This window comes from Pelecanus crispus, chromosome 2 (genome assembly GCF_030463565.1).
Source record: "Pelecanus crispus isolate bPelCri1 chromosome 2, bPelCri1.pri, whole genome shotgun sequence".
NCBI lineage: Eukaryota > Metazoa > Chordata > Aves > Pelecaniformes > Pelecanidae > Pelecanus > Pelecanus crispus.
The window spans coordinates 78,968,709-78,996,262 of record NC_134644.1 but is presented as its reverse complement, the minus strand read 5'-3'; the positions used below and the strand labels follow the sequence as shown (position 1 = coordinate 78,996,262).

General features: G+C 44.9%; 1 protein-coding gene across 2 annotated transcripts in view; it reads right to left on the bottom strand.

The window, feature by feature from the left end:
* Positions 1 to 26,278, bottom strand: part of F13A1 (coagulation factor XIII A chain) — a 61,215-nt gene extending 34,937 nt beyond the window's left edge. The window contains exons 1-5 of one of the 2 annotated variants that reach the window (XM_075705175.1): positions 26,269 to 26,278; positions 24,776 to 24,927; positions 18,811 to 18,999; positions 7,267 to 7,518; positions 445 to 563 (exon numbers count right to left, since the gene is read on the bottom strand). In XM_075705175.1, the coding sequence (XP_075561290.1) occupies positions 445 to 563; positions 7,267 to 7,518; positions 18,811 to 18,999; positions 24,776 to 24,926 (711 nt within the window). In that variant the 5' untranslated portion in view covers position 24,927; positions 26,269 to 26,278. Of the gene's footprint in view, positions 1 to 444; positions 564 to 7,266; positions 7,519 to 18,810; positions 19,000 to 24,775; positions 24,928 to 25,862; positions 25,884 to 26,268 lie in introns of those variants that run through there. The other variant, XM_075705174.1, reaches the window with a different exon arrangement.
* Positions 26,279 to 27,554: the final 1,276 nt, after the last annotated feature.

Sequence of the window (27,554 nt, the reverse complement as noted above, 5' to 3'; positions counted from 1 at the left end):
ATGAGAAAAATTTCCATCAAGTTTCTAGAACTAAAAGGAGGAGTCAAAAAGCAATACAACCTATTGCTGAAAAATGAAAAAAAAAAAAAAAATCTCTCTACTCTTTCACTAAATCAGTTTGATCCTGAAGCAGCAATAACATAGCAGCAGAAATACTGCTGCACTGTGGAAACCTCAGCTAATGACTATAACTTTCAACAGGCAGCCTATTTGTATCTGAAATATGCCCCTAAAACAAGATCTTTAAATATTAGCTATTATAACATTGCTTTCCTGAGTTAGGCATATACCCATTTCATACAATTTTAAAATTATGCCCCTTGTCTTTCTGAAGGAGAGACCAATAATGCACTCCAGAGCCCACAGTCTCAACCACAGTCTGGCATCAATTAAATTCACTTGCTGTCCTGCTGGGAGCAGCCAGAGAAGGTCTAAATAGCTCACCTGACCGTAACTCCAGCTTCTTAATTTTATCTCGTTGATGTTTCCATGGAAAACAATACCAACATCATTCAGGACGTATTCTTCCCTTTCCTTCTCGTCATCCAGATACACGGCATCCTCTGCATCAGTTTACCAAAAATAAATGTTAACACAGTCACTTAAGTTTTTATATAGGACAGATAAAAAAAATCTTAGCACATAATACAGTCATCTTTGATGAAAGGTACCCCCCTTTCATCAAACAAAGCATTACTTGCTTCAACAGAGTACAAGAACAAGGAGGTAGTGACCCCAGTTAGAAATATGATACACAACTTAAAAGCATGCAAGATGCAGAAATGCTGACAACTCCTAACTGTTTTCTCAGGATCTGTAAAGTATGATTAAAATGTCACATCTTATCAAGAATCTTATGATTACTGTGTACCACTAATTTAAAAGTTGGAGCACCATGATGCAATTCTGCAACCATACAAACAGATCAAAGAACAATTTCAAACTTATTAATGTTAATAGAAAACAGCTCAAGTCAAGAGATCTAAAGAAAAATCTGTAGTGCATTAAAAAAATTGGAATACAGTTTTTATAGTGTATTAACAGAAGGGTTTGATTGCTTTCTCTGTACGTAAATTATTGACTGGAGTGTCCCTCCCCCATGTAGCTTGATTGACCAGCTAATATGAGGAGAAATTCAAGCGTCCAAGTGAAAACTGGAAGTAATTGGAAGAGATCTTTATCAAAACATATACAAAGGGTATATCCTAGATTGGTCTTATATAGAGAGGCAAGAGTGTATGTGTGGACCTTCACCCTGCAAACATGATTCACATACGTAAATAACCCATTATTAACATTCATAAGTAACCCTGAATGACATGAAACCATTCAGATATTCACAGGTAAGTATGAAGCACGTTGTGATTCTGTGATGTTAGAATAGTTGAGGACTTCTTTCCTGTGCCAATGCTTGTATTTTGAGACTAAGAGATACAGCTTAACAATTAATAGTATGAAAATTAATTAATTTGAGGAAATCAGTAATGTGGTACCAGATAGCAAATTAAAGGGAAGCAATAACCTCTGATAGTTTGATACAGGCAAGTACAAAACTACCACTCACTACTGCCACAGTGGATTTCTTCAGCATCCCACTACAAATTACTAGAAGATCATTTCACTTCTAAAAGCCTATTGATTTGTTGTATTTTGTTGAAATGCAAATCAGATTTGTATTTCCTTGTAAACCTCATCCTCAAAAACTTCTTCATTTGCCCATAAAACTGCAGTTTGGCTGAAAATAAGCTAAAATCTGAGCCCTCTGAAAAAATCAATGGCAAAACTCACACTGGCTTCAGCTAGGTGAAGGGTTTTGCCAGTCTACACACCTGACCCTGCTGGAAGTTTTTTATTTATATCCCTACATCTATACATACAGAAAGGATTATGCATAGATATGTAACATAATGACCTCCACAATGGTGTGCAAGGAATGATAAGGAAGCAGGTGTTAGATGTAAGAAGCCTTTATTGCACTTGAGGAGATCAGCACTTGCCATTATGCTTTTGACAGGGTTGCTGTAGAGGCTCTGCAGACTACATCCGAATCCGAGCAAATTGACAAGCGGCAGGTTTTATCGGGTTTTCCCTAAGGCGAGTAGGTCTGAGACCCACTCTTGGATTTGGTGGGGTGGTGGTATTCACCCACCTTCTAAGGGCTGGGTCATCAAGAAGTGCCTTTATAGGGTTGTCACTACCCATGACCTAGTCAATCTGCACCCAGGCACAAAGTGGAAGATCACAGGTTTATTATATTCAGAAGCTACCAGGTGAAAAAAGTGTTAAAACCTGACAGTGAATCAAAAAGCTATAGTCATTTATGCCAGCAGGGACTCTCATACTTATAAAGCTGTATATTACATTACTTTTTTGAGGTCCAACTCCCAGCTCTAAACAAGTTCTGCATAACATCCCACCAAAAATATTGCAGACATTACAGATCATCTAGGCTCTGTTTCATTAGGCTGGATCTGCCTGATTTGCTGATTGAACAATTACACATATTGACTCACTGAGCTTTGGATTTTATTAAAACACTTCCATAAAAATGGTACAGAGAGCACTTTTAAAGAATGAGAACTCACACCTTCTTCTGTACAGTTAGGCATTCAGTGGAGTGTGTGCATGTGCCTTCCTGACAGCTGTTGTTTTCTTTCAGGAATTAAAAATATCAATATTGATCTGGTTGGTATCAACTGAGATGCTTATGTTATTTTGAGACTGCGTGATCTTTGCTAAATCAGATGAAAATTGATTAACTTCTCTGTCAATTATTTTAAAATATTTGTGTTTTTTGATAAAGTAAAAGGGCTTCTGTGTTTCACAGAGAAGCCAGCTGCTTTGATTTTTTGACAGCTTTCACTACCCTTGAGACTGTTTAGAAGAAAATACGAGGCATTTGTGACTACTTTGATGCTAAGCGTGCTCTACATAGTACAACTCCTAATTATTTTGTGCAAGTGGAGGCTCACATCTGACAAACAGAAGAATTCCACGGAAATGTGCTGGGTTTGTTTGCTCTTTTTCTCTAGCAGTTTAGGAGGTTTTTTTACTCACTTCTTTTATCCTGGGAAATCACTAAGACACTAGCAATGCTACAAAGAAGCAAATTAGCCTCTATGCTTCTCTGTTTGAAGATGGATAAGGTGAAAACACACTTCATGTGAAGACAGTACTGCAAGTGAGGAATCCCCCTGAACTAGGCTCCCTATAAAAGAGATGAGGAGTGCAAAGAAGCTCTTTCCCTTTGGGAAGGTGAAGGGGCATGGGAGGACACTACCCGGTATGAGGGGATCTCCTTCCGCAGCACAGCAACTGGCTGGAGTTGGAAATGCTATTTCTTTGTGCAGACAGTGACCACTGAGCACAGCAGCACCAGCAGATGCGTGGAGGTAGAGGCAGCAGGCTTGCCCTGAGCACCCAGCCTCCCCTCAATGCGCTCCCATGGGAACTCAGGAGAGCAAGGCTGGGCTTTGTTGGAACCAGAAAGCTCCCAGGGCTCTTGCTGGGAAGAGGACAGTGCTGTGGCATAAATGGAGCTGCAAGAGCTAAATACAGTTATCTACAAAGCCCACCTCACCCAGGACCAAGCTCAGTATGCTTGCCATGCAACTGCTAGTGCTTGCCTACAGTAATTTATTAGAGACATGAAGCTCTGTGTGAATTTTACCCATGTGGAATCTATGATACAGGAGATCAAATTTAAGATCTAGCTACAAATGCCAGAAAATGTTATTGTGCTAAATTTGGATGACTGATAACACATAAGAAGAGTCCAAAGTCAACCACATGTTACTAATCTTCAAACTGTATTAGGAGATTTGAAATACATAAGCAGAAGAAATGTGCAATTGACTCAATAAAGCTGCAATATATTTAACCGCTTAAATATAATGCACTTTGCAGAAGGCTTGGTTGAATGAAACACACACCCTCCGCCCACAGAATCTGCGACCTATTCACATACACTGTGCATCTCCACCTGTGAGAGAGCCACACAAGTCAATGCAAGGTCTTTTCCTGATAGGCACTGAATGTTCCTCGGCAGTAAGTTGCTGGGGCTCAGCACCTCCTTGGAAAGAGCTCACAGTATTCATATCAAAGAAGGCTCTGCTTTCACATAGTCTGATACTGCTAAGAGTTAAATTAAATCCAAGAAGTTATCCTTAACTACTTGCCATTTGTATCTTCTGTTTCAGAACTGAAGAGGGCTCTGCACGCCCAGAAGCACATCTGGTTTTCCCAGCTATGTCAGCTGGCTGAGGAAAGAATGCTGTCTCTCCTCAAAGGCTTGCTTATTAAGTAACTCAAATTTCACCTGAGTGTCTGAAATCTCAATCCACTAGCTCGCATTCCCAGATGTTTGGGGCTGATCTATCTAATTTTGCAGGATCGGGCCCTACATCTCCATCTGTAAACTATTGTTGGTGATCAGCTTTAAATGTAGCTAAGGAGATTAAAACATATGAAAGTATCTGATGATTTTGGAAGCAAAGTACTCTGTAGCTTGGCTGGTAAAGTATTCAAACTTGTTCTGAAACAGCAGAAAAAAATCTCACATCCCTGGCTGGGAAGATATGTCAAAACTGAACTACAGTGAGAAAAAGAGTAATAAGAAAGGGCACAAATGCCTCTGTCTTAAAGAAAAGCTTATACCGACACATTGATGTTCCTCCAAAATGATGAGTCGGAAAGCTGCACTAGACACTGACAGAGCCCGTACTCCCCTCCCTGCTATAACAATCCCCATTCATTCCTGGCATCAGCCTTCTCTCTTTTTAATGAGGCTTTTCACTCAGACTTTTCTGCTTAGCTATTAACCCAGCAAACAAGTCTAGGAGATTTTCAAACTATTGTTTTCTCTGCACTTTAACTGCCTGAGTTTTTATACCCTTTTGTCATTCCACTGAACAATCTTTTCCAGCCAGGGGATACAGCGTGGAGAAAAAGTCCCTGGCTTTCTAACACAAGAAAAAGGGGGGAAAGGCAGATATAGGAGCCAATTAGTCCAAACTACCTAGGAGTAAAAGTAGGGGCAAGAAATGAGAATAAATCCAAATCCAAATCCAAATGAAACATGCAGAAAACGAAAACTACAATAGTCAGCAAGGGACCAGGACCTGAAGTCATTGAGACACACCTGAACATGTAAGCTGGAGATGAAAATGTGGTCCTCCAGGGGCGACCCCGAGTTGCCTCCCCTGGGCCTGGGCGCACGCAGCACATCCTTGCTGCCCAGAGACTCTCTTCGGCTTTCCTGAAGCAGAGCTTTTGCATCAGCTTTGCCTATGGCTGCCGCTGGAGACAATGCTGCATGTCTTGCTCCCTGTAAGGTTTGTTCCCATGCTGTGGTTTTAATCTTGCTGGGTTTTGGCCCCGTTCAACTCAGGTGTGAGGGAGGGAGGGCACAGGAGAGCAAAGCGCCTGTGTGCCATGAACAGATGTGGACCAGTCAGCACACAGAGCTGGTGGGGAAGGAGGTGAGAAGAAGGGATTGATTTTCCCTTTCCACACCCTGACTAGAACCTTGAATCAGCCTGTGTGGTCCCAGTCACACAACAGTGGGCCAGCCAAGCCCCCCGCATCACATTTTTTCTCCACATGATGGCTGTATGCAGACCTAGCTGGTTTTATGCTAGTCATGAGGCAACCTGAGGTAATTTAAGAAGCTTTTTCTCTGGGGTTTATCCCTTCCAAGGAGGTGCTGAGCTACTGCATAGCCACTGTGCTGACTAACAATATGGCTGTTATGACACTCATGACTAACCCAAGGGATGCTCTACCTTGGGGTGGAGAATTGCACCTCCCTAGCTGGAGCTGTGGCAGGCTGATGATGCCTTCACAAACCTTGAGCAGTTTTGTCTTCCCACAGTGGGTCATAACTTTGGTAATTATTCCTCTCTTTCTGTTAAACACTCTCCCTCCTCTCCCAGAATAAACTCTTAGTGTGCTGCTAAGAGGTATATACCTCTGTGCTGCTTTCAGAAGTATCTCATGGTGTCGTGGGACCTTGGGTCCTGCCCTTCCCTCCTGTTCCCACTTAACTAACTCCGCTTTACTCAGCGTTAACATATATCTTCCTAAATAATGCATAAGCTAATCATTGCTTATATTCCCTTGGACCAGGGGCAAGTAATGAATTCAGCACAAATCATTCGATGTACTGACAGTAGTGCAGCTGAATAATGGACTCTATTAATAACACTAAACTTACTCGTCACTTGGTAGGATGGCCCTTGTTTGGTACGGGATTATTTGATGTAAATACTCTGGTAAAAACATTGAAAGATGAAGGAATTGTGATGGGAGAATATTAAAATTAACTGGTGACCTAAATATATAGCGATATATATGCCAGACTTGGAGCCTTACAAGTGTCGGAAGCTGAGACACAGTGCTACAGCCTGTCAAAAGGCTGAGCTAACCCTTCCAGTCCTCCTTGCCCTCTCCTTAAAGCCACACTTGGGGTTCATTGGGTAAAATACAATTCTGTCAGCTTAAGGGCTGATTTTACCCAGGATCCAGGGAGATTAAGAAAGAATAAATTGTTCTTCAACCCACTGGATTATAAAAAAAGGCCCATTTGCAAAATGTTCTGTTCCTCACAGAGGACAGGGTTGCTGGTAATTAGTCACCACTAAAGGGGAAGTTCTAAGGGCAAATGTCATGTAGCAGTGGGAAGGCATCACCAGCGATGCCGCAGCAGGTTGGCTGCATCCAGCCTGTGCAGGAGCAGCAGCTCCCATTGAATTCCTGCAGGCTTTCAGCTGCAGATGTTTGATCCTAAATGTGGCAATCAGCGATGTAACTCAACAGAACATGGGACAGTGCCACATCCTGCCCCACACCAAATCCTGGAAAAAAACATGCCTGTATTGACTTGTCACTTTAAGGCACACACAGGCAGGCAGGAGGCTCACGCTGATGCCTGTTAAAGTCAGAGCAAAGTCTTGGGGTATATTTACTACAAGAAACGGAGCATCATCGTGCTGCCCAAGCTGGTAAGCACAGGCTTGGCCTCACAAAGCTGCAGAGTGCAGCTATAGCACAGGCACAGGTCTGCAGCATGAAGCCCTGCTCACACAGGGCTATTCCCCAGCCCGAAAGACTTGCCTCTTGGCAGAGTTACTGTATAACTTCCAGACCCAAACTGGCTTGTCTCCAACCACCTTGGTACCAAGCTCCGCGTCCTGGACCACCCCCTCCCAAAAACCAATGAGCCTGGCAGCAGAAAGTGTGAACCTTTGACTCTGATGAGGTACTTACGCTGGCACCAGGGATTGAACAGGATGTAAGTATCAGTTGCAGAGTTTCTCTGTGTCCGGAGGATGCCAAAGGGAGTCCAGACAGCAACGTACAGGCGAAACTTCCCAACAATGCAGGTAGCAGAGGACATGATGGACAGGCGAACAGAGTTGTTCTCCTTGTGGATAATCTTGGCTCCCCAGCTGCCAGGTTTCAGCACATCACCTACTGGGATTGGGATGTAGGTGCCTTTGTTTTGCTGTGGGTAGCGACCTGGAGAGAGAGGGGGGATAACTCCATGAAGAGGCTCACCTTGTTTTGACAGTCGCTTCATTTCCTGGCAGTCCCTTTGTGTATTTCAATGGAGGTGGCAGGTTTTAGTGGGCGGAAACCACCTCCCCCACCAGAGCTTCACAGAGTGCCCAGTCACTTGGCAGTACAGCCACACGAATACATGCAACACCTCCCAGTAGGCAGCCTGTGCAGACACCCCCACCCACCTCGTTCCAGCAAGCTTCAGCCTTGCTGGCTGGAGCACTGTCAGGAGTGTAGCCCTGGCAGCATGAGTAGGGGCTGTCCCATGCTTTCCTTGCTCACCACTGTTTATCCTGGTGCAGAAAGCTGCACTCCAGCTTGCTCCTTGCCTTGGTGTCAGCTACACTGTTAGTAACTTTAAGTAAGAGCCCCTTCCCCAGTTCAGATGCAACCACCACCCTTGCCGCTAGCCCACAAGTGCCCACTGGGGCACGGACATAGGTTTTGGGGCTCTTTAGCAGAGCAGAACCTTGTTCTTCTCACTGCACTACTGCGCTGATAAGCAGAGTCTTTCATGCAAGTCCATGCAGATGGAGGAAATACAAGTCAGTCCACCAGCAGATACCAAATACTCAGTTCCTCCTGTGTGTTCACTCCTCATGGATGGAGTGGGAACCAACTCTGGACACCCAAAGTATAGATAAGCAAACCTGGGCTGGATAGCCAAACTTTTTTTGCAAGAAATGGGTCCCAAAGTATGACACACCTCCAAAAATGACACACCTCCAAAGTACTGCACGTGATAGTCTACCTCACAGTAAGACAAATCACACCCCAGAGAAGTCTATTTTACTCTGCCAACTATAAAAAGCATCTAGATGGATAAGCTACATGTAAACATGTACACTGCCAGGATTCAAAGTTGTGTGAGGATCCACCCTTTGGGCCTGAGGTAGAGCCAAACTATGTCTGGAAGCCAACCAGCTGCATAGACAGAAAAGACACTTGTGAGAAGGCTGAGTTCCTCATCTCATTCTCAAATCTATTCTTCATTTTATATTTTAGGCTGAAATTCAGACTGTCGTTCAAAAATAGGGCAATGAAAAGCAACGATGGCAGACACAGAGACAGACTTCTATATTTTTCATTCCTACTATTTAAGAACTTCAAAATTAAACTCACAAGGGCGTTGATTTTCCTGCTTGCTTATTTTTATACAGCTGGTGTAGAGATAATCCCAGATCTGAATACTGCTGCATTCTGGGAAAGGACAACTTGAGCTTTGAATCTGAAGCTTGTGAGCTGCCACAACATTGTGTTTCTGAGAAATCTGGGGCTACTGTGCTTCATCCACAACATTATTCAGTGCACATGAATTTCCATTTTGCAGATGTTCAGTGCTCATAAATAGCCCACTTTGCCCTGTGAGCCAGGGATGCTGTAACCCATGAAACCCATTCAGATCAGCGAGGGACACAACAGAAGGCAAAGACCTACAGAAGAAAAAAGGACTAGAATAAGAGACCAAAATCAATAGAAAACACTAGAAGATAAAGCACTGGACACTTCAAATATAAGCCATCAAAGGAAAGCCAGACTAGAGAGAAGAGTCTGTAGAGGTAACAGAGATGAGAGTCTTGTGCCTGCTAACAATTGCAATCTGAGAGCTGAACATATTCTTGTTCTTTGTAGTGCAACTGGGTATGACCTAGCTTGCCTCTACAGTTGATATTTTGCTTCGAGTTTTGACATAATTGTTTTTTTAAAAAAGCAGTCCACGCAAACGAAGCAGCAGAGCAAACCAAGTAATTGAACTGACATCCTTGAAAACTGTTAACAAGTGCTACTTTTTAAAATACCTCCTTTATCTCCTTCAGAAAGGTAGGAGAGGGGAGAGATTACTATTTTAATGTGGTTAGGAACTGACACTGTCATCTTCACTGGAAACTGCACGCCAGTGTAGGAGCCCACTGGGGATAGAAGGAGCTGTGCTGTGGCGGGGGCTTTGCACCACCATGTCCGTGTGCACCATGTGCACATGGGGAGGCTGCAGAATCACTCGCCAGTAAATCTGTCTATAGGAACCCAACAGGATTCCAAAGAGGCCATGGGGCCTTTGCAGGACATCCTTATGGAAACCCTCTCACTGGCACCTCATAGCAGTTTTGGCAAAGTACCAAGCCTCTGGTATTCTCACTTTTCTGAAACCTCAACACACACAACTCCCTTTGCCCTTCCAAACAAAGGTTCCTCCTGCATGCAAAGCCACAAGACACCCTAATCTACCTGTTGCTTGACAAGGGAGCACCTGTAGCTGCTGCTGAGGAGTATACAAGGTCCTTTTAGCCTAGAACCCGTGCATGCCCTACCCAGCTGCTCCCATCTGGTAAGAGAGAGAGGTCACTGCACTATCTTGCTCACCCATGAGGAGAAGGTGCTCTGGGGTATTGCCTGTATCCCTGCAGACATAGCAGGGGTGTCAGAGAAGGCATATGCTAGAAGTCATGATGGTTTGCAGATGTTATAAACAGTAAATACAAAAGAACATCCTTTGCTTCTGACAGACAAGCAGGGTTCAGTGCTCACTAATGGTTGCATAAATCCTGAACACACGAGGAAGCCTGGGAAGATGGGCAAGAGCATAGTGACCAATTGCCAATGTTTTCTTTGAAGAGAGGACAGGTTCCCTAATCTTCTGAAACAAAAACCTAAATGCAAACGGAAGAGCAAGGGAATTGTTACTTCTGACAGGAGCTTGTGGAGCTGAATTGTAATCACACATCTAGGCACCTGACAGCACCAGCCATACTAGTCTCATATACACACATCTGTTGTCTTGATACTAGAGTGCTATAAAGCTGAGTAACTTTGGCATTACATGCTAAGGTTGCTGGCAAAAGAATCCTTACATAGGTTCAGTACTATGTTTATCAACACCGTAGGGAAGTCCTCTCAGGATGGCTTGGCCATTTGACTTTTATCATCTTGAGCACACATTTCTGGCTGCAGTGGAAAAGTAGGGCCAACTTTGGCTCATAGTTGGGATATCTGTAATGTCAGCCCTTTCTCAGAAGGGATAATCTGCAATGGTGATTTCATTCTCTGGGTTAGAGTCTCTAAGGAAGAAGATTCAATGTTATCCAAAGACTCATTAGCAAAAGCCCGAGAATGCCTGGCAGAGCACTCTCTGCAAGATCTCTGGTGCTAACCCAACCCACGGAGAGGCAGGAGGGTGTTTGGGTGCATGTCAGGACCAAGAGCCATGTAGAGAAGATAAGCTCTTTTTATGCTGACAGGAGGGTGCTTCTGCCAGCAGCATCAGCTGGCTCAGGATCCCTCTCGCTCTGATTTGCTCCAGGAGTTGGCAGCCTGAACCACGCTCTGCAGCCAGTTCTTTGTAGTTACCTCACTCCCTACACGTGTGCTTTGGGTGTAGGAGGCCCTGGCCCTCACATGAGGACATTTCACAGCCAATTGCTCTGTGAAAGACAAAGTTGTTGCGTGACATCACACTGTTGGGATGTCCCTCTCCACTCTCTCTAACAGCATATGGACATGGGAAAATCCAGCCTGAGAATTCAGAAAGCCTGAAGGTTGCTGCACTGTTAGCACCAGGCACAGGATGAAAATTTTATAGGCTTCTTTTGCAGCTCAGAAGATATCAGGCACTGAACAGGGGCTGCTGACTGTCTTGCCTTCAAGGCAGGAGAGGACAGGAGAGAATTCACAATGGTCCTCTTCCATGGGCCTCCAACTCTCTGCATTTCAATGCTAGGTACTGAGCCACAATACTGCCAGAAGACTTTATTTTTACAGACAGCTCCCTTGTACAGAAGGTTTAATGGCCCAAACATATCTATTTCCCCTGCCTCATAGTGCACAGGCTTGCAACCCTTTGGTACTTCTTTCTTATCCCTCCTTGGTTTCTGTAGCTATCCAAGCTGGGCTCCTAAAGCTCCTGTTCACTTCAGTTGCAGCTCAGCTCTGCTCTACACTTCCTGGGCTTTCTAGGCACCCAGGAAAAGAGGAGCAAAATAGCTGCTGTTGCTATTAAAGGAGCTCAGATCTCCCTCAGTGCTGCATCACAAGGCTTTGAAAGTAAGTAAATATGAGTAAAGGTCTACATGGCGAAATGCATCATGACTGAAGGATGTATGGAGGTGGGCATGTATGGGATGCCCCCCGCCGTGCACACACACACACACACACACACACACACTTTACAGGGGCAAAAAGCAGAGTGCAGTGTTTGTTAAAGCTTGCCGAAGTCTTATTTACGCAGTACTAAAAGAATGAGCCGTCTAAAACACAGAACTGTGGCCACACGCACATGCATTCGAAGTGAGTTATTTTTAACATACACCTCAGGTCCTTAGCATGTCAGCTCTGGGCCCATCAGGCACAGAGGCAAGCTGTGTTTAATTCCGGGTAAAACTGCTGCACCAGAGAGGGATTTACAGCAACAAAGGGAGAGCGAGAGATAGGTACAGCAAGTTCAGCTGGCAAAACACAAGTGCTCCTCCAGCTACCCAAGGCTGCTGTTGTTCCTTCCAAGTGATTAACAGGGACCAGGGCCTGCTCAAACCACACTCTTCCTCCTCCCTTTCCCAGTCCCTGGAAGCCCCTATCTCCATCTAGTTTAGTTTTTCCCTTGATCCCCAATGGACATACACACTGCTGTATGTGTTTGTGCATTAAACAGCTCCTAAATGCCACTGCTGAGTTAGCGCCGTGCTGTTAGCACAGCCAGCGGAGGGAGCGACGGGTGTTCTTGGATAGGCCCTACACAAGTAAGCAGATGTTTCACTTTCAGCAGGGAGGAGGGAAAATTTGGCAGCACAGAGGTCAGAGATATAGTGAGCTTCAGAGGACATCTCCTCCCACATTTCCTCCCTGATGGAAGTAGGATACCTCAGAAGAGAGGGAGGTGAACAAAGCTATTTCTCAGTACTCTTTTTAGGAACCCTCCTTAGAAGATTGTTTTTTAAAGAAGTCAAGGAATCTGTCTCCCTTTGGGACATACATGACACACAGTAAGGTTAACAATTTTCCTGTTAGGTTCATTTGTTTTACCTAGATACATTCTTCCATTCAAAGGGTAAAGAATCTATTTCAATGCCAGCCCTGGAAGTATAATAATTGTGACAGGCTGATAAATAAATTTGAGCTGGAAGCCACAAACACAGTAGATGTGTAGCAGAGGTAAGCCTTATTGTCACATGCAGCCTGGGGATGCAGCATACTGGGACCATGCCTTATTAATCACTATGGATAACTACAACAAACATCAGAAAGGGAAAAGGGAAAGAAAGAAGAAGAAGAGAAAGAAGGAGGAGGAGAAGAGAAGGAGGAGAAGGAAGGAAGAGAGAAAAGAGAAAAAACAGAAAAAAAAGAAAAAAGAAAGAAGAGAGGTGCTGTAATAAAATCACAAGCAATCAAAACAAGCAAGAAGGAGAAACAAATCTTTGTAAAAACAGTAGTGTCTTTAAGCCATTGCTTTAATATCACATCTAGGTTCCTCCCACCCTCAAATCCCATTGCCTTCAGAAGTGCTGCATACAAACTTGGAAATGTAGGAAACCCCAATATCTTGAAATAATTTTTGCTTATTGCTCCAGTTAGGAATCCTTAATATCTGACCACTCTGTCCCAGGAGTTAATGGTTCTAGTACTTTACAGTTATAAAGCATACATCAGAGTCACGCACCTTAGCTATTAAAACCATTAAAAAATAGATTTTATGTGCCACTTGATGCTGTTGCAGCAGTGTAAAAGAGAGCATAATAAAGATTCCTTTGCATGAAATACTGCATTCACGGAGCACCTTGAGGGACTCCCTCCTCCCTGCTCCTCCAGGGCCTGGCTGGGAATTCCAGAGGGGAGGAAAAAAATACCCTAACACCTTCATCAGAAAGTGAATTTTGTTGTTCTTTGCTAAGAGCTGGCAGACAGGTCTCTTCTCTGTCTGGAGTACATTTCTAGGAAATATGTTCCACTGCTAATACATTATTCTTTATTCCCCAAAATGGGACTCCATGTTCAGACCATCAGGTGTTTCTGTATCTTTGTTCAATTTTTGTAGTTCTTTGTTAAACTGAGATATAGCGATTTAATAAACTCTCAGCCCTGGGTTACGTACCAGCACCAACAGAAATTGCCCCCAGTACCAGAGTTAGTTGCTCTTGTATAATGGCAAGAAGGCTCCTAAAAAACCCAAGATCCAACTTCTTCCAACCAGCAACTTTTTCCAAGAGGTAGAACTCAGCTCGACATCCCATTTGAGGTGCTGGGTGACACCTCATGTCCTGGACACTCCATTAGATACCACATGCCCTGCCCCAGAGCTGCTTAGGAGGATAGGTGACAGCAGGGGTAGCAATACTTCCCACTAAGACAGATTTACTGCCTGACAAAAGGAACAAAACCACAACCCTCCTGGAATAACCCATGTCCCAACACTGTCATGAAATTAGGGAAAGGCTGTGGATGCTGTAGGACAGCAGCTCCATTGATTCTTGAGGGGGAGGGTCCTGCACCAGACCTCTGGTTATTTAGTTGTACTCAGATATCCCTCTGACTATAGGTAGGAATTTGGTGTTGCCTAAATAAGCCCTATGGGATCAGCTCTAACTTGTTTTTGTTCTTAGCTTCTTTCATGTGTTTATAACTATTCTGCTGGAGCAGACCTGGGAAGACTGTTGAAAAAGAAGCAGCAAGTCTCTGCTCTCATCTCAGGCCAAAATCCAATGATTTACAGAAACCTGAGGAGTGCATATGGGCGGGTGCATGGGTGTCCATGCATGCACACATATGGAAAGGTGAGAGTACCCTGGAGGACTGGGATTTATGATCATTCCAGAAGTATGCCAATGAATAAAGCGTTCATAATAATATTTAGAGCTAGATCAATATATATGGATTTATGAAGCCATTTAAGGAAAATACAAATATACAACAATTTATGAGGGTGTGGGGAAATATACTGTTAGAGTAAGGATGCACCGTATAAACTCATCAACCACTCTGGGATTTACAGCCATGTACAGGAAACTACTACTAAAAGCAAGATTGAATGCCATGTAAGCCCATCTAGTCAAACGTCTGCTTTTCAGAGAAATCACTGCCAGTGCAGCAGTGACTGTGGAAACTTTGCAGCACTCTTGCCAAACTGGCTGCCCGAGATTCAGGAGCTGTGCTCAGATGGGCTGAGCCCCACCCCGTGGAAAGCCAAGAGCAGCACAAAATATCCCCATCACCACGAAGGTGGTATTCAGGAGAGATCAAGATGGGTGAAGGAGTCATTGGCTCCTCTGGTCTCCCTGGGGCTCCAAGCAAACTGAAATTGTTCCTGCTGTGGGGAACTGCATGTAAACACAGTATCTACACTTCTCTGGTGGCTCTTTCATCTCAACCCCAGCCCAATAAAATTATTATTTCCCAAGGCGTGATGCTCACCTTTCCTCTCATTAAAGCCAGGAAGTGGGCTGCAAGGAAGGAAATATGTGGTGATGGAGCAGCTCCCAAACCACAGGTGCTGAGGCAGGGCTGCAGTCCAGCACGAGAACTGGAATAACATCCCATTACTCTTTATAAATGGATATATTTCCATGTGGATTATTTGGCACATTCATTGTTTTCCATACTTTGGCAGACAATTATGGTCCTAATTTAAAGAAGCATTATGTGCAAAACTGAATTATAATAATTCACATTAGCACTTCAGCCATTTTCACTGATGATGACTACAGAAAACAGTCTTCTAAAGCAGAAAGGACTTTAGTCATAAGCAACCATCTCAGAAGAATATGAGTAAAAGTGACTTTCGAGAGATTGGGGTGAATTATTTATATATTTACATCTATATATTTTTTTTTATACAATTTAGCCCATGAATTCTAGACTCCATGTGAATGGTCTTTAAATGGACTGTAGATTAAAAAAAAACCATTGTTATTAAAGATTATTCTGTGAGTGTTTCAGGCCGAGTTTCACATGATGCAAGAAGCATTTGTCCCAGGTACCCTTGATTTGTTATCAATCAGAAGGATTAAGCAGTCTGTACTTGCTTTACTTGCTTCATTAATCATCTTTTTAATGATGCAAAAGAAGCAAAAATAGGAGCAAAAAAAAGACAAGTAAAACTAAATTTTAGGGAATAAAGGAAATAGAATAGTTCTGCACACACACAGGATCAAGTTATTACCATTGTCACATTTTTCAGGAGCAAAATTAGTCTTTAATGGATAAAAATTCTGTGATGGATTAACGTCAATGCTAGGAAATTTCCAGTACTGGGAACTAATCATTCCTGAATAGCTTTATACAGTGCTGTTGTATAAACAGCCCTCACTGTAGGCACAGCCCTGCCAAAAGAGACATTGAGTTTTCCCAGCTCCAGCTGAGTTCCCTGGGAGCCAAGGCCAGTCGTCCCTACCAAAGTTATCTTTGTACCTTATGAGAATAGCACCTTGAAACTCCCAAAAGATTCTACAGCTCGTGGACAACCTGGTCCATGTTGCTTGGGGTAACCTTCCCACCCTTGGAGATACTCAAAACCTGTCCCCAGGGTAAGGTCCTGAGCAACCTGAGCAAACTGGACCTGCTTTGAGCACGGGCTTGGATGCAAGACCTCCGGACATCCCTCCAGCCTAGGTTATTCTACATTTCTGCTGCACTGTTTGAAATCCACTGCTCAGGCGCACAGAGAGCTCCTTGGTAATGCCATTTTACAACAACCTGCTGATATTTCTTTGTGTCCATCACTTTAATCTCTCAAACTCAGCACTTTCCTAGGAGGTATATCCCTTGTTTCAGTGCAAAAAGCTCCTCGTGGCTCAGGCTGCCTCTGCTGTATGGCCGTTGCCTGAGCCAGTCCCTAGGTGTAGCTCCTGCCTGGCAGTACCAAAGGGTAGGGTTCGCCTCCCTTGTCTTTGGTGATCTTGAAGTCAGAGCCTGGTCTACCAGGGAGAGTCAATGGAGGAAGACAAAAAATCCAGAAGAGAGTTCATCCCATTTTAAGACAGCAGGGCTAAACTGCCACCCGGAGGTGCCTGCCTCCCTCGCCTGCTCACAGAGGCAGCCTAGGCAACAGCTTTTGGACTGGGCCCTGGGTTCAGGCAGCTGGCTTTACAAGAGGTGAATGGCTGCTCTTCAGGCAGACAAACAGAAAAAAACTGGATGCAAATGGCTACGTCTCCCTGTGACAAAAGGTTTGAAAGCACAGCACTGAAACCTTGAGCACTCAGTGCCCTTTCCTAAGTACAAGAAGTCTCCTCTTTTTCCCCTTCAGGGCATTAAACACTGGACTTGCCACTAAAAGGAGAAGTAGCAAGAGTCAAGCAGATCACCTCTGGATAATTTTCTTCTCCTTTGTGGACTGTTTTTGTTTTGCTTTCTGTTGCTAGCCTCTGAGAACAAATGCACTGTGTTTTCACCACATGTGCGTAAAGAGAAACATTTGTGGAGCACCGAGTATTAACCGGCTGCTAGAAGAGAAGCCTGAACATCTCTTCTCCCAGTTGAATCTCTGTGAGCTAAATTCCTTGTAGCAAGAGGGCAGTGGTGCTCACACAAGCAGACACTTAAAAAGCAGGGGAGGGCAATAGCATTGTATACTATCCTGAATATGCAGCACTTTCCTTCAGCTGATTGCCAGCCACCACACATGGGACATCATCATTACCATTCCCATTTCACAGAAAGGACAGTAACATGAAGAATGGGGAGGGGAAGTCAACCACAGACTCAGGACTGACTGCAAAGTCATCATTCAGAGCTGAGTTTGTTGCAAAGTCTCCCCTCCCTCAGGCTGCATTTAACCCTGTTCCTACCATGGCTGAGGATGAAGGGATTTTTATCTGGGTTTAGAGATTTAAGCTACAAACAATGGACAGATGTATTAGGAAAGAGCAACAGGAAAATAAGTGAACATGTTCTCTTAAGTGGACTGTGCAATGTCAAAAGAAGTGTTAAATTTCTTCTTCCAATATAGAACATCTGATTAAAACAAATGCAAACTGCACACACTGCAATAAAAAACAAATGTTCCATTTTCCACTTCTTGCTACAGCTGTTTGTTTTAAACATATAAAGATTAAGGGAACAGTCTTGAATTTAATTAAATCCCAAAAGAACTAATGATATTTATGCATATTAAATTTTTAAAGGCACTTGTGTCAGTTCAGCCAATCATTCACTGGACTGTCATAACATGCCTCCCAACCCTAATTTAAATTAGAAAGAAGACACCCATGAAAAAAAAATGTGCAGACAGTAACCTTTTCACTGCACATGTGTTTAAGAGATAAACACCCATCTAGCTTTAAAAGGCAACAAATCTAATAAATGGCCACATCATCATAACTCAACAGTGGAAAAAAATCAATGTTACAAATTTCGGAACTGCATCTCTCAGGAAAGTAAATTAAAACATCAATTCAAACCTACTTTAAAGAGTTTATAAGGGGAACATTGACATCTTAACACAGAGACTCCCAGACCACTCTAGATGAAGCTGGGGCTTTCCCAGAGCTGTGGTGTAGGGCTCAGCGTTTGGTGGGGTCATGTTTGGAGCACAGCAGGAAGCCCCACTCTGTCATTTGCTTTTCCCCTTCTCTAGTGAGGTCAAGCCCTTCTCTAGTCCTGTACCTTCAGTAAGCCAACAGGTACATTAGGACCTGGGTCTCTGATGAAGATCTCTCAGTGAGAGGAAAAATGCTTTCTTGCTCTTTTTGCAGTAAATCAAGAAAGCCTCTGATAGGGCCCTAAGTCTCTGGTCCAAAGCTACAATCTCTGAACCTTCTCCTTTGCTACCAGGTTGGCTGCAAATACAGCCTACGAAGTTGCAAGGCCTCCTATTCTTCCACCCTGTGTAATTTTTCCCCATTGTGTACTCAACATTTTGTTATCCCAGTTCATACACAGTCATCTCTCCCACCTTAAACAACAGCCTCCCCCTCCCTGCATCTCCTAAACACTAATAAAAGGTGTTTCCCATTCCACTTACCTTTCAGCATTGCCACACAACATTATCCAGATAGAACTTCGAAAGCTCAATAAAGTACAGCTTGTTGCTAAACAGAAAGTCCCAAATACTGCCCCTTCTCTCACAAACAATTATGCTGACTTTCTTGAGTAAGGATTCAGACCCCATTTAGAAAAGCACTTCCTTGCCTACGGTTAAGCCTGTTTTTATGGTTTATCAATCATAACAGGAAAAGACCGAGCCATTAAGTACTGCTGCGTTCCTGTTTATGAGAGACTCTTCAACCTTACTTTGCTGATAGGACACAGCCTTTGCCAGGCACTTACCTATCAAATACTCCAGCCAGAACTGGTCCGTCTCTGGCTTGTAGGGTCGGTTGAAGTCAATCTGGATTTGGAAAGGCTGTCCCCGACGCACTATCAGCTTTGGGCTGTAGTACTTGTCAGTGTGGTGCTGCTGCTTGTTAATCTCATGGGTCTCCTTGAACATGTGAATGTCCACAACACGCAGGTAATCTGCAGAGATGTGTAAATGAACAGAGAGAGAAGGAGTCAGTATGTTGGAATGTCCATGTTGATACCAACATCATTAGAGGCCCTGTCCTCCCCTTCCCCAGTGTTGCCTCATCATGCAACACCATGCAACAGAGCATGCTGGATCTGTTTGGGGCTTACATCCTCCTGGCTGAGCAGGCACTTATGGACTGAGACTTCTCTGTCCACCTGCCATTTTCACAGAGGTTGGAAGCTTCTAGTGAATGGCTAAAGAAATTGCAGAAAGGCAGGTTGCTATGGGTGGAAAGCTGAATATCCCCCAAAAGAGTTGGGCTCCATCTTTCCTTTGGCACTGGCTTTCTGCAAGTCTGGGCCTCGTTGTCACAAGTTTACCAGTGCAATCAGCAGGCCTTTGACAGCTGTGGCTTCACATCTCCCTTCTTGCAGCCCTCCATTTGTAAAATGCAAATTCACAGGGGTTTTGTGACGCTTAAATACATTAATGTTTGCAAAGCACTACTACTATTGAGAGCTGAAGAGCCTGAGAGGCAGTTAATGATCTTGCATTCAACTGAGAGCTTGGATTGTCTGTATTAAATAAGGTTTTGGTGTACTGTATGTGTCTAGACTCAGCTTCTCAGTACTCCTCCACTGCTATTAGTGTCTTCTTACAAAAAGTAAATATAACATTACAGTATATAATTAGAGCGTAGAGTTATAGGCAAACAGCAGTAGGTATCTATAACATGCACAGGCAAAGCTTTGCTCCCTTCAAATTAGGGCTGTCTAAAGGGTTATAGCCTACCACTGCTAGAAGTTAGGCTGCTCAGCTAATGACCAGTCTGGGGTGGCACTGGCATAGCCAAAGGCACTTGCAGTCACCACAAGCTACATGACTGTACCATACTAGGAATCTTCACAATGGGAGTCTTCTCACACAACCAGCAACCACATGAAAACGAACTGGACATCATTCTTTCGCCTCCATGCTTGGGCAGATAATCACGAAACCTCTGCCAGGAAGACCATTACTGCTCACCACCAGAAGAGAGACAGAAGAGTAAAGCTTGATTTGCAGCTCTCAGCTTGTCTTTCCAGGTGCTGACTGTAAGAAACTAGCTAATTTCTGCATTTTATACTGACGATGACAGAGCCAAATGCATGCCTGGCGAAAAGAGGTGCACATTTACAGCAGCTGGTGGAGCTGTGTGTACTTGTGATGGTGGCTAATTTGGCCTCCTACTGAGTACACTGTGAGCAGGAATGATGCACTCAGCGAATGAGTCGGATATTCAAGTCACTGAGGGCTGAACACGGCCCATTTCACAGAAGCTCAGGCAACAGCTTTGCACACTGCACACTTTCTTGAAGGCAGGGAGACCCTGCATAGCGGCCAGCTCTGGACCAGCAGCAGAGCAGCTCCCTCTTGGCTGTGTAGCCTCCAGACTACAGCAGCATGTGCATTAGCCCTGCCCTTCTGCAGGGATGTGTTCAAGACACCAACAGAGCCCCGCAGGCAGCAACTCCCCTGGATGCCAGCATGGTCCTTCTCCTGCCCTGGCCAAGCCACCCGGTCTGGGCACTGGGTGACACTAAGGGGAAAGGGGGAAATAAGGGCAGCAGGAGCAGGTCCGTGGTCGGTGCATTGTCACCACCAGCTGCCTAGCCTTGCCCTGCAGGAAACAAAAGGAAAGGAAACTGCCTGAGGACACAGCAAGATAAGGATCCTTTCATGGAAAAGCCCTGGACAACTGAACCCAAAACCATCCACCTCCTGCTAACCCTAATCTGCGGAAAGGCTGGAATACCCTGTTCAATACTGAGGCAGGCTTAAAGTTCCATGGCAATGCTATTGTTATTCTCTGCTCAATTCGCCAGGTTTCTAGAGGAACTTCTGTAGATCCCCACAAGCTTTAGCACTGGCTGAAGTTACAGAGATGGGTTTTGTGTGAAACATTAAATGTGTTTTGCTCAGAAATCATTCTCATTGGCCCTCTGTGAAGCAGGGCACGTCTTTGCCTCCCTCCCTGCAAAACTTGCCAATGCTCACTCACAATAATGCTGATAACCTCACAATTAAATTACGTGAGGCAGGAATTTCCCAGAGGGGAGGTAAAACAGGGACAGGGGAGAGTCTCTCCCGTTATGTCTCCCAACCCCTCCCAGGCTGAAAGCACTGCATGTAAAAGCCACATGTCTTGGGGCTCTGTGAGGGGTGAAGCTATCAGTAAGTTTGGCTCAGCTTCTGCCTCCTTCCAGAGAGGCATAAAACTGGAGGGTTTGTTGTGCTTTCATCTTGTGTTCTGAAATAAAAGGCAACAGTGCCCCTGCCCTTCCTTCGCATGTTAGCCCCTTCAAGGAACTGCTAAGCCAGCCTGGGCTGTCAGTTCAGCATTTGCTTCACATTATCTCAGGACTTTACATGGCTCTTGTCAAAACACAGCCATACATATCTACAGAAAACGCATTTCACTTTCACTCTCAGTGTTAAAATGTACGTTGAGCTTGCCAGATGAAGATAACCTGTGACCAAGCCTGTGTTAATTACACTAATGGTAATTGCGGAGGACAAAACATGAGCAGGGTAATGGGATGTGCTAACACCATCACCAGAGTACGATCAAAAGGAAGGGTCCAGGCGCTGAGCACATCACTGCTCATCCCTTTGTGAGGGACAGGTGGCCATCGAGGGCTCCTTTGAAGTCAGGTCCATTTGACGGTTTGCCCATAGCCTCATCTGCTCTTTAGCGTGAGCAGGTTTGCTGCATGAGAGGCAGCAGTCCAATGCTTTCTTAAAGCTTTTGCAACATTAACATTGCATGGAAATAAATGAGCACAAGCTCAAGCTGGTTTTCGAATAACAAGAATAGCCTTCAAACATCAGGCTTTCTTGCAGGACCAGAGAGGGCTCTGGATTACAAACGTAGTGTGAGTTTCCAAAGGAGGCACCCATCACTCTGCTAACAGGGGAAGCATGATTCCCTGGTGAGTTGCCAAACTTTGCAAAGAGGGTGCGTGGGGAGCTTGCAGACCGTGGGGCCGCAGGGCTGTGTCCTCCCACCAAGTGGCTGGAAGCGCCAGGCCCACTCATAACACATTGCAGTGAGATGAGCTGGCTAGGAAGAGCCAGGGGGAGGACACGGCACAAGCGTGTTCACAGAGACACAGGCTTCTTGCTGAAGAAGCACTCGGGGGCTGTACGTCCTCCTCACTGAGCATCTCCTCCCGCAAACAAGCTGGGCTCCCGCAGCAGGCAGCCCACTTGACTGGGCTGGGGAGGCAGCCATCCCCGGCAGCCTCTGCCGCTCACTCCGGCTGTGATTCAGTGGAGTAGAAGTGGGTGTCAGCAGAGAGCTAGTCAAGCACAGGGTTTTACCTCATCCTAGAGTAGCAGCTAAAATAGGTCAAATGAATCACACCCTAAAAATGCCTGTTTCTCTCTGTTGGCTGTCAAGGGAAACGAGGGTAACTAGCTCAGCTGTAGACACCTACACTGCACAGATCAAGGGCAAGATTCAGTTAAATTTAGGCATCTAAGTGATGTGAACCTGGTATGTAACCTCTTATTACGGCCAGTTGCTGCCACCAGTGGAGCTGAGAGAAGGGTACAGATCACCCTGGAAGTGACACCCACTGCCTCTCTGAACAGCCTGTGCCCTCAGCTCCACTCACTGGATGGCTCTGTGTTGACTATGATCTGACACAGGTGAAGACACTGACATTTAGATGTTTACCGCAGGTGTCCAATCCTACCCCAAGGGCTAGAAAGCACCTCAGTTGTAACAGCAGGGATAATTTTTTCCAGTGTGTTATGGCAATAAAATGTGGGAACCACTACAAAAAATTCAGACAACCCAGAAGTGTAGAGGTGTGCAGCAGAAGGGGAAGAAGGTGGCACAAGCCGTCCTCTGCAAGGATGCACTCGCAGCACTAGAGCCGTGTTGTACTCTGCCGCTCCTGCTCTGCCTGCAGATGCTCACTTTATCCCCCAAGCACAACACTGCGAGTGCTCTGGGCAGGCTCAGCTCCTGAATGTAAGTCGCAGTCTGAGCTCCATTGGGCTATAAACCTTTAACGTGGTCTGACAGGTGACTTAAGCATCCTACCCCAAAACCGTGTGCCCAGGGACCACGCTTACATCAGCTGGCATCACAGGCTTAGATCACAGCTGATGTGCACTGAAACAGTGCTACAGTCCCTTCCCTCCAGGTCCCCCCTTGCATGTTATTGCTACAAACGTAGCAGAGCTGAACTGCACAGCAGAGCTGATCCAGCTGTACAAAAAGTGTTTTGCTGTTATGCACAAATTTATTTTTCATCCATACCAGTCCCATAGCCAGGTTTATCCTGTGGTCACACAAACTCTTGCTTTGGACAAGGGCTGTTTTTCTCACCAGCAGCATCACCTTAAGCACGTGTTGGGTTCCTGCCTCAACTCACTTGACCTGACATTCCTAAGTTTCCATTACATTTCTGAAAAGAGGCTCCCACCCACCAGCACCGCTTCGTTCAGAGCCTGGTGTGAAGCACATCAAAAAGCAACAGGAGTCTTTCTCCTGGTACTGGTAGGCTTTAGCTACAGGCTGCATTCCTTCTAAGATATCCCACACCCTTACACATCTCCAGGTTCTGTGAAGATACTGGGTTTGAACCGATATCTAGTCAGGACCTGTATTACATTGCATTTGACAATTTAAACACAAGTACTTGCCCCAGAGCTACAGGGTTGTTTGAAAAGGTTCAAGCAAAGTTTCTACAGTCTTAACATGCCAGTTGGTTTGCTTAGGCATTTTTTTTAAGAAATGCTTTTTGAAGAAATGTATGTGTATTAAAATAGGGGAAGTGTGGTTAAGGCACATGATTAGGATTACAGAAATAATGCTTTGCAATAAAAATTTGAACTTGTCACTTAAAACCCCTTTGCCTGTTTCCCAATGTGTAAAATGCAGTAATTAATGCTTGCCCACATTTATTAAGCTTTCTTTCAACCCTGGATGAAAAGTCCCATACGAACATTAAGTATTATTACATCTGGCTACCCTGAGTTGCCATGTTCAACAAGTCCTACTGTTCATTTCAAATAGGCCAAAAAATAATGGCATTTTGTTGGTGACTCATTCAGGAGCCAATCCTGATTTCTTTTAAACCAAATCTTACCTATTTTTTTTCAGGTTCACTCCAAAGAGTTGGCACTGAGAATGTGGTTTGATTTGCCCATCCCCTACCATGATATTGTTTTCTCTCCCCAGCCAAATGATTAAAATGCTTTTTGCAGGAGAATAATTAAAATTATGGGGATTCCTTTTAGTTTTCCATTAGTATTTATGAGTGAGCTGAACATCCAGCAAAAGATTTCCCTGCCAGACAGCATTTTGCAGTAGTTTCACAGTCAGTTTAAGGCCGTACAAACCAGCAGAGCCATTAAGAGGGTGAGGCTCCTCCTGTCCCCTTCACCACAGTGCTGCCACAGCCATGCCTGAAGCCAGCAGGTCCTAAAATGACTCTGTGATTGTGATCAGACTGGGAAACCCCCTTCTTGCCTTTTTTTAACCACTCCCACAGTTCAAGCTGAAAACTGGTCACTCAGCTTCTCCACTGCTCACTTTCCCTACCCATAATCTGCGGTAACATTTCCATGCACACGGTGTTTTTAGCAAGTTTTTTCATGAGCAGCAATAAAGCTATCTGAGATCAAAACATGTAAGGAAAAAAGTGGTTTGATTTTAATTCACAGACCTGGGCAGAAGGGAGTATGGAAGACGTAAAAATAGACTCATGTCTTAATTGTACACTGTACCTTTTGGATTAAATCCTCTAGGTATCAAACCAAAAGCCTCCATCTCAGGGACCTCATTTTCTTCATCATTGGAGTTGTTTGGTGGGAGGGCTCTTCTCCCATTCAGAGGAGGTTTCTTCTTCTCTTCATTGGTGTTTGTTGTTTCAGACATCCTGTATGAAAAATGTTGTAATACCATGAAAGAAAGAAAGAGTGCAAGGAAAAAGCAAACATGAGCCAGCGTGGCACATGTAAGATGGGAGAAACCAAAAACGGTGTGGGGTGCCAGCGAGCTACACATTTTTAGACTCACATAAATAAAAACTGAGAGGCACAAAACATCAGTCTAATGATGGAGTGCAGCTCTCTAAGGATTGGAAGGCATTTTGTGTTTGTCAAAACACATGAATAAGAGAAGAAGGGGGGTGGGAGAAGAAGAGGGAAGCATAACACAGAAGTATTTGCCTAGGAGAAACAGAGCATTAAAAACATTAGGGAGTTTCAGGTAAAAGAACTAGAAAATCACTCACTCTCCCACCCTCCAAAACAGCATTATTGAATCCAAAATAGCAAATTATATCTTCAGAAAGTGCACCACACACTACCTCCCCCTAATAAAAATGACATTCTAAGTTATACTGCAATCATGCCAAATACTACAGCCTACAACAGTCTGTGGATGATTACTGGAGAATTGTGCTTTTGTCCCTATGCACACAAATACCCAAAGGGCTAACTCTTGTACCCAGAAAATCTGCTTTTGAGAAAGACAGGGAGAGAAAAAAAAAAGGGGGGGGGGGGGGGAGGGGTAAAGGGACAAAAAAAATAGAAAAAAAGCACTTATCCACTTATTTCTCTCCCACTAATGACCTTAAGGGAAATCTCAGATGTAGGCTGATCAGAGACTTCTCTTTGAGCTAGTCAAAACTGCTTTTGCATCTATTTCAGTGTAAGCATGTAGCAATGAAAAAGTCATGCCATCTTTCTAAGAAAATATTCATGGCTGAGAACACTTCTTCCCAAAGCTCCTGAAAACAGCAATTCAAAATGTAGCAATTATTTAATAGCAGCAAGCTCTTAAAGGAAGGTTTTTAGTTAACAAGGGTACCTTCTTTTCAGATAGTCTTTTTTTTTTTCTTCTCCCTTGCAGAATTTCTGAAGTGCGATAGAAGCCTGGAAAAAGTTGGGGGCTTTTAAGTAACCTCTGTATATCCTCCTCCCTCCTGTTGCAATAGGACAGTGCTGAAAGGGTTGCCAAGCCCCCCCCACATCACCTCCAAGGATCTGCCACTACTGCTGACATGTCTTTGCTTACTCCCTCCCTCTCTCTGCCTGTCTCACCCCAACCCCACTCACCAGGAGCATTTCAGGGTGCTTGGGCTAAGGAAACAGTTTGGGCACTGAAGTTTCAGTTCTTAGTGAGATGGAGTAGAGCTGCTCATGGCACAAGGGCAGATAAAGTGGGAGACTGGAGGGGATCTTCCGAGGGACACATCCCAATAAGCTGTGCTCACCATGTTGCCAGTCTTTAATGGTGTCTCTACCTCACGGTGCCTGCAATTCAACTTCAGGTGCTGGTTTTCAGAGTACTCCCAGGCAGACACAGCAACAGTTCCCCTGCCTGGTGCCTCACAGCAGTCCTTTCAGATGACTGTGGGGAACATGGACATGGAGAGCTCATTGGTGGCCCAGCAGAGAGGACCTTTTTCTCAAGACCCTGTGCAGTTCAGGAGAGTGAAGATATTTTGCACCAAACAGCTATGTTTGGGGTAAATGACCTTCAGCTCTTGCCCATGATAAAATGCATATCACCTAACAACCAGTGTCTGGGGCAGTACCTGGTGGAAGCATTTTAGTTCCATGTCAACATTTTTCAGTTCCACCAAGCTCCAAGGTAACTGGGGACTGTGTGACACCTCCTCTGTCAGACATAACTCCGCAGACCAGTGGAGTTACATGGAGAAAAAGCAGCGTATGGGGAATAATTCAGTCCCACTGTCCTGCCAGCCACGGCTGTTTGACAGCAGAGGTACAATTCAACTACTAAGAGCATGCACGGGCAGTGGAGAGCCCCTCTTACACACATGCGACCAGCCATGGGCACTTATTTGCCTCAGTTGCAGGGTAGACGAAAGAGCAAGGAGACACAGTGAAGAGGACTCCACTCTCTTTCAGCCAGCTATGGCTTCCAGTTCTGTAATATTAGAGAAGCCTTAAAGCTCTGCTGGCTTAACATCACTGAAATCAAGCCAGGAGGCAGAAAAGAAGAGAATCGGGTCACATTCCTGTAATGGAAAGAAGCAAGTAAGTCATCTGGAAGACAGAACCCCCATCCCGGTTCCCTGGCGATTTCCCAGTAGAGGCCACAGCCACAGTGAGGTAGCTCCACACAAGCCAGGACACCTGCACAGCGTGGGGCAGAAGTGCCAGCTGGGGACCGAGGAGCAGTGTGGCTGCACCAGCTCGTCATCGTAGCCAGACTAACAAGCCTGCTAGGGCTGATTGCAGAGGCACGGCACCAGGCTGCAGCGGTTTTGGAGGCAGCCTTGCTATCTGCACGCAAGCGTTGCGCTGCGTACGCTGTCTCACAGTCAAAGGGCTCGAGCTCTCCCCTGCCTCCCCCAGCAGGCTACTAGCCATGTAGCATGGAGAGCCACCATGCCTGGGGACTTCCCTTCCCCTGCCCTGCTCCCCTAGGAGTGCAGGCGCCCCACAGGGAGAGATCCGGTCCTATCACTGGCATCCTGATCTGCAATTTCCATTGACTCACTTTTAGGCAGATGGGCCCTGCAGTAACCAT